General features: G+C 40.7%; 1 protein-coding gene across 4 annotated transcripts in view; it reads right to left on the bottom strand.

Annotated features, from left to right (window-relative positions):
- Positions 1–378: 378 nt before the first annotated feature.
- Positions 379–11,101, bottom strand: part of HDAC11 (histone deacetylase 11) — a 31,913-nt gene continuing 21,190 nt past the window's right edge. For all 4 annotated transcript variants that reach the window (XM_061472996.1, XM_061472994.1, XM_061472995.1 and 1 more), the window contains 3 exons: positions 10,354–10,450; positions 7,220–7,398; positions 379–2,360 (listed from right to left, as the gene is read on the bottom strand). In XM_061472996.1, the coding sequence (XP_061328980.1) occupies positions 2,118–2,360; positions 7,220–7,398; positions 10,354–10,450 (519 nt within the window). In that variant the 3' untranslated portion in view covers positions 379–2,117. The remainder of the gene's footprint in view (positions 2,361–7,219; positions 7,399–10,353; positions 10,451–11,101) is intronic.

Raw genomic sequence — 11,101 nt, 5'->3', positions numbered from 1 at the left:
CGCTTAAAAGATACTGATTTATAAGAGACTATTGCAGCCTTAACAGAAGCTTAGTTTAGAGTTTAATACCTGTAGCAATAAAATACTTGAAATAGGAATTACAAGATGGGTAATGGGACATAACTTGGAAATAGAAAGTGACTTTGACCCCTTATGATAACATCTTAAAAGTATTTGGATACAAAACTTCCAAGCTCAAGTGTCATCTGCCTGTTGACAAACTTGTACTGTTCACCCTTAAGACTCACTGCAGTTTCAGTTACATTTTAAGTATGAAAAACACATCCTCCTATCTTTTCAATAAGCTCCATTCAATTTCAGTAAGTTCCATTCAAAGCTTCTGACAGGCAAATACATGCAAAGTGAAAAGTCAGTCAGCATTGTTCAACATCATTTTAATCTCCACTGAGGGAAAACCATATAAACATGTTAACACAAACAAAAGATGTTTTGGAAAAGCCCATATGGTACGATGACAGGGTTTAGGTTATAGAAATGTAATTTATAATTTTATAAAAATTATATGAAAGAATAACATCTTTCAGTAACATCAGACAGTCTAGAAAAAATAAACCTTGACATTAGCTGTACTCTGATGGTCCTTCTAGTAAGAAATTTAAAAGTGCTTCTTAATAACAGTGCTGCAACTCAAGATTAGTGCAATACGTCAAATCTTAAAGCAGATATTTATAGCAATTGTGCATGTTCTTACAATTAACAAACCCCATCAATCTAAAAATTAACACTACGTGAGGTAAGTACTCTAATTAGAATGAACTATTCCTTAAATAGCTTACAAACCAATTCTACTGCAAGGAAAATAGTTGTGTTCCTTCACAGGTTCAAATCTAAACATGATGTGAAACCTGTACTACAAATCAGTCAATATCTGAAAGTTAAAAAGGTCTTGCAAAATACATAGTTCAGTACATTTATGACCCAATGCTACAAACAGTGCCTAATGCAATAAATACCAACTTAAATGAAACCGAACTTTACAGTTAGTGTACTGAGTTTGCTTTAGAATACACTATTTTGTTCCCATCTCCTCCTAGAAGCTCCTATATAAAGTTAGCACATTAACTTAATGTAGAAGACTCACTGTATTTTTATCTGTAAATATGAACAATTAGGTTACCAGCTGTGACTACAACTGCTCGTACCATCACTTTCCGAACAAGTGAAAAATAAAGCACTACTTGGGGAAAAAACAAGTACTCAGTTTTCCTCTTCCCTCGTTTCTACACAACAAGCTGGCAATAACAAAAGGTACCCTGTATTTCTACAACGTGATTTTGGCAGGAATTCTCAGAGCTCTAAAATTAGTCTTCATTTCCTTGTAGATCCTTTACTTTGTGATTTACAATGCATAGTACCTAGCATTATTTATATGCCAGCCTCATTTTGAGGGAGGCAAAAAACAGAGTGTTAATACTGAGCCCTTCTGGCTAATTTGCATAAGCAGCCAAAGGCATTTCATATTCTGTTTCTCAAGGTGTTTGTAAGTAGGATTTAAGTCACTATCAACAACAATAACAAAATATAAATTAATAACTATTTGTTCTAATATACTATGGCTTCGAAGCCTACCAACTGAACTTTTTTATAGTATTGCACTTAACTTCAGTATTAAAGTGACAGTTGAAGCCTGCACAAAACTTGTTTTATAACAGTATTTCAATTTTAAAAGCAATAAATAAAATGCAGTATCTAAAAAAAAAGTGCCAGTAGGTTTAGCCTGTATTTCCCCCATCACAATCCAAACTGCAACATCCAAAATAGGGCCAGTCTTTGGATACTAACTGCATAGTTCTTCCAACATAACAGACCACCCGTAACAATAAGAGAAACAATTAAAGCTATCTACAGTAATATTATAAACTGAAAGACAGTACCCTTGAGTATATGTCTCAATTAGCTAAAAAGGATTTGTTTCCTTTGCTCAAGATAGCTTCAGCAGTTAGACACAGTTATTCTGTGACTGCATATTATATCTTTACTGCATTATTTTACAGGCAAGTTGAGTCTTCTTTCAATACATTTTATTAACCCTGATAGCGATGTGTAGAATCCCTGCTCCTAAACCAGGAAGCTGTGTCCTAAAATCTAGTAACTTGTCATTGCAGTGACAAGTTCGTTAAGTCTTTAACAGAGTCTCTGATCATCTGTTCTACCTTAGGGTTTCCAGCTCCACTGGTTGCTAGCTCCTTATCAATAAGCCCCAGGTTGTGCAGATTGAGGATGGAATCAGCAATGATCCGCGCTGTCCTCTTCTGGTAGCCCCCAGATGTCACCATCAGGATTGGGATTCTGCGGCGTCTGGCAGCCTTGAACACAACTTCATCCCTCTTCACAATTCCCTGCAAGTGTACAACCGGTACAAAAGAAGTTGTATGAATATATTTCAGTTCTAGCCTGTGGCTTATGGATTTATAGTATTAGTATTATTAGTATTATAGTATTACTCCATAAGTGATGAAGCTTTACATTTTAGGAACAAAACCTCCATTTAGAAGTCCTGTTATCTGCCTTACATGCATCATTAAAATAAACACACACAAAAAAAAAGGCAAATAAAAAATCCCTGACTTGTTTTTAGAGGGGACAACAGACAAAAGTCTTTAGTATTAATTCCTAGAATTCCTGCTCAAAGGCCATAACATCTAACCTGAGTGCAAAGTTAAGGAATGCTCACTCTATTTTACAGGTGAGGAATTGAGGCCAAGAAAGACTGAATTCAGAGTGGTTTTAGGTTGTGTTCAACTTGCCTGGCACCCTCTGACAAAAGCTGGTCAAGATTTCACAGACCTACAGAAGAACCAAGAGTCCAAATCAGACTACATGCTCACAATCAGTAGCTGAGGTATAAGCTTCCAGTGTCTTTAATAAAAGTCTGTAGTTAATACTAAAAGAATCCACGGCTGAAGAAGAGTTGCAGATATAATCAACAGTAAATCCAGAAAAATAAATTCCAGATTATTTCTTACTAATAGAGATGGGTATGTAACTAAAAATAGCAAAGACTGCTGACCAGGAAGTACTGGACTTGAAGACCTTGTGCCCACTGTAGGAGAGGAACTGGTTTGAGACCACCTTAAAAATCTGAATGTGCACAAGTCCGTGGGTCCTGATGAGATCCATCTGCGGGTCCTGAAGGAGCTGGTGAATGAAGTTGCTAAGCCACTGGCCATCGTATTTGAGAAATCATGGCAGTCAGGTGAAGTTCCCGACGACTGGAAAAAGGGAAATATAACCCCCATTTTCAAGAAGGGGAAGATGGATGACGCGGGGGATTACAGAGCAGTCAGTCTCACCCCTGAGCCTGGCAACATCTTGGAGCAGATTCTCCTGGAAGGCATGCTAAGATACATGAAAAACAATGAGGTGGTTGGTGACAGCCAGCAGGGCTTCACTAAGGGGAAATCCTGCCTGACCAATTTGGTGGCCTTCTATGATGGGGCTACAGAACTGATGGACAGGGGTAGAGCAGTTGATGGCATCTACCTGGACTTGTGCAAAGCGTTCGACACTGTCCCACACGACATCCTTGTCTCTAAATTGGAGAGACATCAATTTGATGGATGGACCACTGGGTGGATAAAGAACTGGCTGGATGGCTGCACGCAAAGAGTTGTGGTCAATGGCTCAATGTCCAGCTGGAGACCAGTAACGAGTGGTGTCCCTCAGGGATCGGTGTTGGGACCGGTCTTGTTCAACATCTTTGTCGCTGACATGGACAGTGGGATTGAGTGCGCCCTCAGCAAGTTTGCCGATGACACCAAGCTGTGTGGTTCGGTTGATACCCTGGAGGGAAGGAATGCCATCAAGAGGGACCTCGACACGCTTGTGAGGTGGGCTGATGCCAACCTCATGGAGTTTAACCATGACAAGTGCAAGGTCCTGCACCTGGGTTGGAGCAATCCCAGGCACAGCTACAGGTTGGGCAGAGAAGAGATTCAGAGCAGCCCAAGGAGAAGGACTTGGGGGTGTTGGTTGATGAGAAAATGAACATGAGCCAGCTTCAGTGTGCGCTTGCAGCCCAGAAAGCAACTGTATCCTGGGCTGCATCAAAAGGAGCGTGACCAGCAGGGTGAAGGAGGTGATCCTGCCCCTCTGCTCTGCTCTCGTGAGACCTCACCTGGAGCATTGTGTGCAGTTCTGGGGTCCTCAACATAAAAAGGACATGGAACTGTTGGAACAAGTCCAGAGAAGGGCCACGAGGATGATCAGGGGCTGGAGCACCTCCCATATGAAGACAAGCTGAGAAAGTTGGGGCTGTTCAGCCTGAGGAAGAGAAGGCTGCGTGGAGACCTCATAGCAGCCTTCCAGTATCTGAAGGGGGCCTATAGGGATGCTGGGGAGGGACTCTTCATTAGGGACTGTAGTGACAGGACAAGGGGTAACGGGTTAGAACTTAAACAGGGGAAGTTTAGATTGGATATAAGGAAGAAGTTCTTTCCTGTGAGGGTGGTGAGGCACTGGAATGGGTTGCCCAGGGAGGTTGTGAATGCTCCATCCCCGGCAGTGTTCAAGACCAGGTTGGACAAGGCCTTGAGTGATATGATTTAGCGTAAGGTGTCCCTGCCCATGGCAGGGGGGTTGGAACTGGATGATCTTAAGGTCCGTTGCAACCCTAACTATTCTATGATTCTATGACTGTCACTGAACACATACAGGAGAGTTCAAGTCTCTTGGCCCTCAAAAAGTACATGTAGAAAAAAAGAGAATTCAGAAATAAGTGAGAACAGAATTCAAATCTGCTTTTGTGGAAAGTAAAAGCAGAGCTGCAGATCCACAGCTGGCATGAATAACCCATTACAACGTCTCAAAAAAAAAAAACAAACCAAAAAAGGACTAACAACAAAACAGACAACAGCTTACAATGGACAGCTTGAAATGTAAATAGCTGCAGAACTTGGAGAAGGGGAAGGGATTCAAATGCAATCAAATATAAAAAAAATGAGGAAGCAGCAGCCAAAGTGTTACACAATGAAGACGAGCACTACTCTCACTGCTTACAGGAAGGCTGTAAATATAAAGAAATATTACCCTGCCATTGAAAAAGACCACAAACAAATGGTAAAGAATAAAATTCCAACACAGCTGACAAGCGTATTTTGTAAAACCATGGAGCAGTAATGGGGTTTGTACAGATTGACACAGTCCTGCGGAACAACAATGGGAGTAAGGAATAACAACTGAAAAATAAAGACAAAGGAAACCAAAGAACTGCATTTGGAACAGAGCTTTAAAGGAAGTAACAGAGTTACTGTGCATCTCTTGGGAACCATCAGTGGGTGCAGGAAACATTACAGCACACTGGTCCTCACTGCCTCATCCCTGCTCCAACAACTCTAGTTCCTGAGCCTGGGAGAACCGAGGGGAAAACACATGGGCTTATTGCAGCATCTCTGTGAAAGAAAAACCAGCAGATGAATACAACAGCCTCATTACAAAGATTAGAAGGACTGAGCTGCAACACCTCGAGTTTTCTGGGGAGTTTCTGGCCTCAAGCACCAAGAAACTATCACTCATAGAGAGAACTCTCAGGTGACACACTTCTGAATAGGATTAACACTGCAGCAAGATTTTAGAATATGAGTGACGACCACAACTGTAGGAGTGAAGACTGGACTAATGCACCTTGACAAGATGAATTACCCAGGCTCAATGCTCAGTTTCAGCGTTTCCAGTAGCCTGGAATTTCAAGATTGGTGAAACAGGCCATTCACACCTAAGCCAACAAGATCCAAGAGCAACAAGAAACCCTGTCTTCAATTCAGAAAACAAACACTTGAGCTACAGAAACCTTTGCTCCATCAGTGTGCAGACAAATGGCACTCTGACTTGCACCTCTAGGTGTGACCAGCAGAGTCATTTCACCTTTCCTTCCCCAATCCTTACCTTCTGTCTTTCTCTATAAGCTGCAGCAACTCATTTCTCATTTTTCTTGGCACTGCTCCTTCTGCAAGGGAAGGATTTTAACCCTTTCTTTTTTAAAGGCACACCTTAAGGTATTCTCCTTCACTAAGTTTCTGTTTCTCGTGGTGGCCACTGCTTTCCAAAAAAGCTCTCTTCCACCAAATGAGAACTGAACATCTTGGGTCATTTCCTTTACAAGGTCAAACCCAAACAAGCGGAAACACTCAGCTCTTCCTTCTACTTAGAGACAGTTTTACACAGCCAAGGAAACAAAACCTGGAGATTCAGAGCAGCTCCCAAGTGGTCCCACCTTGGCTCCATCAGGGCCGTCAGCAATGAAAAGGCTGCTCCGTGACAGATGGTATGGCTGAGGAAATGCATAAGGAAACCCATAAAAACTATGCAAGAGAACTAAAGTACTGCAAAACAATATGAGAACTGATCGAGTGATGGCTCGTCGAGAAGGGAACCCAAGAGCTCACGTAGCAAGAGAGCAGTTTCCTATACTGAATGCGTGGACACTAAAAGAGTTTCCACCAAATGCGGAAACAGGAGAGAGACAGAACTGAGGAGCTGTCAGAGAAAGCAGCATAAAAAAAATGGAGGAAATAGAAGATCTGTAAGTTATTTTTATTTTGAGAAAAGTAGACCCTGGAAGGTGAAGATTCCTTTGAAGCCATACAGAATAAACCAAAATCTGTATCTGGTACCAAACTGGGGAGGGGGGAAAGTAAACGGAACTGAGAAAGGGTAATGGTATCTGTGCAAAAAAGCATTAGGAAACAGGGGAAAAAGATCTGTTTATTTGCTAAGAGCACACAGACAGGCAGCCCAGCATTGCTAACCTGGGAGATACCTGATGAGCACTTTAAAACAGCTGGCAGTGCTACAGAGAAAATTAATTGTAAGAGCCATACTGGAAGCAGGTGACAGAAGTACATCACAAAATAGGGTATGTGAGGGGAAAAGAAACAAAGAACCAACCAAACAGGAAAAACACAGGTCAGATGAAGCGTAAAAATATATGCGTCTCTGGTTAGCCTGGATGTTCAAAATCAGTGTATTTTAGAGAGAAGATGCAGGCACCCTGGAGAGCAGAAGTATTATGAGTCAGGAAGAGACAACAAAAAACCACATGGTGAAAGAGCAAGGGAGATGTATCTATATGTATCTGCACTGGTTTAATGCAAACTCTGCCCCTTACCTTCACCTAACAACTGTCACAAGTCACTCTCAGGACTGCCTTCAATATCTAGTGAGGAGTGAAAGTCTGGAGATACATTAGTGCTCTACAAACCTGAGGTGAAATAGCAAGTCCTCCCAATGGATCGCCATCCAGAATATCAGTCCCAGCATTATAAACAATGATGTCAGGTCTTAATTCGTTTAATGCTCCTTCCACATGAGTATGCACCTTCTGCAGGTATTCTGTGTCCTCTGTACCCCATTCTAATTCCACCTTGCGTTTTATGGCACCTAAAAAGAAATCGTTTCAATGTCACTCAATAAACAGAGCATTGCTTTGAAAGAAATGCAAGACTGAGGTAAGCAAGAGGAAAAGATGCATTGTATTTTCATAGAACCTTGAGCTACAGAAACTTATCCAAGTGCTTGCTTCCCCAGCAAATGTAAGCACAGTGACCTTGAAAAAATTCCACTGAAGAGAGAAAATCAGATGCAGGGGGAGGAGAGGAGGGGGGGAATCTCTCAGACACAAGAGGAAATGTGACTGAAAAGCAGCTGATGTACAAGTCCATTTACCAATCAGCAAAGAAATCATAAAGAAAATTATTAAAAGTAACCTAAATAAAGGATAAGGGGAAGAAAACACTGAATTGCTATTGCAGAGGAAACAGTTGGTAGAAAAAAAACAAGATAAGTATCACTGAGAAATCATTAAGATATTTTATTTTTATCACAACATGCAAAGCTTACCAGTAAGGGATCACGAATTCATGTGAACTGCTTTATGAATGTCTAACAAGATTCAGCTTTGCCCTAAGCATTTTCCATTTAACGTTCTTACCCTGTAATCCTACCAGAAGAGCAAATACCCATTCTTAATTTAAATCAAATTATTTCTAATGCTTATAATAAAGCATTAGAAGAGGAGGGTTGAGAAGGTAGAGGGAGGAAGCCCAAGGTTATGCAGCCTAGCTTTGGGTGCCTCTACAGGGCTCTGTGTAACTCAATCTGAATTAATCAAACCTATGCCAGAAGTGTCTCAAGGTATGATTCTACCTCACCATACCCTATGCTTTCAATTTTGTGATGGGTGTCTTACATCTTACACATGGATTCAGCACCCACCAATAGTGCATGAATGCATATGACACAGAATGGTGGTTACTTATTCTCTTCCCTGCTTTGTATCCTTGTTCAACATCAGTGAAGCATTTTTCTTTATTTTATTGCATCAACATTAGTTTCAAAGATTATTGTTTCTCCGTGATATTTTTCCTGAATTCTTTTCTTACAGTTACATAAATGTCCATATAAGCCTGCACAGCTGTGCTCCCCTGGACAGCACTTAGAACCTCTTCAGGGTAAAGAATCCACGAGCTGCAGATGCGTTAGAGGAGGAGGTGAACACATCAGTGTGGGCAGCAACTCAGGGTTGTTCTGATGAAGCCATTAAGAAGTTCAGCGTCATGAATAAGACTGCATGCCTCTGCAGGTCTTGTCTTCATTCCCATCGCAAGACACAGAACTGCAGCAATCAGTTATTACCCAGATCAGGGACTACTGATGGCCTCAGCAATGGGTCTGCAGTTAGAACTAGCACAGCCTTTTGTCCATCTCTTGCTCATTAGTGAGTGTACTTCTACAGCTTTGACAACTGCAGAACGACACTCAGACCAACAGCAACACTTTTCTAAGGCCGGAACTTCATTTTCAGCTGTCAACTTCTTATGCTTACCCCTCAGTGAATCTTCATCCAGGCTTTTCCCAACATGCATTTTCTCCTTTCTTTTCCTCAAAATCTGCATAATTCCAAACTACTTCCCCTTAGGCACTCAATACTGTTATGGCTAAGCCCTAGGCAATGCTGGCTCATATTTTTACTTCTTTTTTTCTCCCCTAATAAGTGCATGGGGCAAAAAAAAAGTACAGAAGAGACTCTTGTAATAAAATGTGCAGGAAGGCCAGGGAGACAGTGATCTGTTAAGAGTTTAACCTAAATATTCAAACTCTCAGGCCCAACTTCTACCTCCCCTCAAACAGATGCCCTCTCTGATCTCACCTTCATCTGGTCACGTAGCCATGTTTGAAGGACTGAGCCATTGAACGCCTATTTAAACACCTGGAAATTATAAGAAACTACATATTCACGTGCCTCTGGCCACAGCCTTGTGCCCCGTGCTTCACTGTGCAAAGGGAATGCTCATGTTCCCAGCTGCACAGGAGAGGGCTGAGCTCAGTACTTCACATTTGCTGACAAGGGCTTACTCTGCTTTAGTCTTAATCCATCTGTTCAAATTGTTGCCATTTGATATATGAATACAGGGATCCTTTTGTTAGGGAAAAAAAGTAAATCTTCATTTGCTTCAATCTGTCTGCTTACAGACATGATGTGCTTTAAATGTCATTTTTCAGTTTAATGCCTTGAAATACATATACTACCATTTTTAAACTCTTTACTAGTTAAAAGTAGAATACAGTGCACCTAATCCGTGCCAAGAATCCCAATTAAGTAGTTTTCTCAGAATGACAACAGCATTGAGGAATTCAGCAGCAGAACAATATCTCCCCCAATAAACTGTGATTCAGTTCACAAATTAAGCCTGCTATAAATGACAGCGTTACAGAATCAAAGATCAAATGAACTTTGGGCTTTTGCATTCCAAGGAACCATTATCAAAACCCCACTAATGACTGGTGACAGGTCTCAGACACAATGGGCAAGTCACAGTAGGAATAAATAAACAGCAATAAAATCAAGCACCAGCTCTTAATGTTTGTGTGACTTCCTTCTGTTTCTGAACTTGTTTCACATTCAGATTCATCTTGTTTTCAGGATGCTTATAAAACAAGTTCTACTGCAAAGACAACATCTAAGGAATTTTCAAAACATAAAACCTTTTTACACAGTGTAAGTCAATCCCTAATGAATTCCTTTATAAATTTAGTGTAAGGCAAAGATTAAATTCTAACAGCTATCTTTAAATCCAAAGGATTATTTAACTCGCTGTTCTAAGTGCAGCATGAGCTTTTGAATGGACTGCTAACAAAACCCACCTCATACCCACACCTTGCATTCCAGAAATCCACTCCAGGAGTGAAGGGAGAACACTACAGTGTTAACGTTGTTGTGAGATACCACAGTCATCACTGAAAATCGTATGTTCAATGTGCAATTTTCAAAAATAAATATCTAATTAACCTTGTTGCAGGAAAGCATTTTGGAATATGATTTTCAATCATACTTACGTTTAGCAAATCCATCCCCTGGATAAATATATCTATTGTAGGCATCCATAATATAGACGCGATGATCATCCATAAAGTCCCTCTCATGGCCATTTCCCTGAAGGAAATTTACAGTTAGCTACTCCTAGCAAACTAGCACAAAAATAAATCAGCTGCAAATCCTACAGTAATTAAGCCTACAAAGATCTAATCTTTAAAACTCCTGTGTCATTTTCCTGTTTATAGTCTTGAAGGTTATTTTGAGGCAGAGAGCTCTGGGGCCTTTGATAGCATCAGTCTGAAGACTGCAGGTTTTATCAAAACCAACATCCTTTCATCTCTGAGAAGGTATTATCACAGATCTCACTGCACACAGAAGTAAAATAAATGAAGATTAGAAGTTAATTATCTTCAGCATCATCACAAAAGCAACTGTGACCACTAAATAGATCCCTCTTCTTCCAACTGGGGGAAGGATGGAGGACACACATCACTTTCAGCTGCTGTAGGGATACTCATTCTTGTACAAGGATTCATAAATAAATAAAGCAAACTACAGCTCTTGATAATTCAAGCCTTAATGAGAAGTAATCCCTGGAAAAATTACAAATACTAAGGACCCAACAGTTCTGCATATTGTTTAACACCAGGAATTCCCTACAAAAAGACTGCATTGGGTGAAAAGATGGATGCTCAAGAGAAAACTCGGAGCCTGAAGTTAAACAGTATGCTTTGGGTTCTCATTTAGACTTTTTTTCCCACTAGTATA

The sequence above is a fragment of the Pezoporus flaviventris genome, unplaced genomic scaffold, assembly GCF_033815535.1.
Source record: "Pezoporus flaviventris isolate CSIRO_AGI_PZ_B2104156 unplaced genomic scaffold, CSIRO_AGI_Pfla_v1 ptg000073l, whole genome shotgun sequence".
Classification (NCBI taxonomy): domain Eukaryota; kingdom Metazoa; phylum Chordata; class Aves; order Psittaciformes; family Psittacidae; genus Pezoporus; species Pezoporus flaviventris.
The sequence above is the reverse complement of the archived record's forward strand: the minus strand, read 5'-3'. Positions and strand labels throughout refer to the sequence as shown.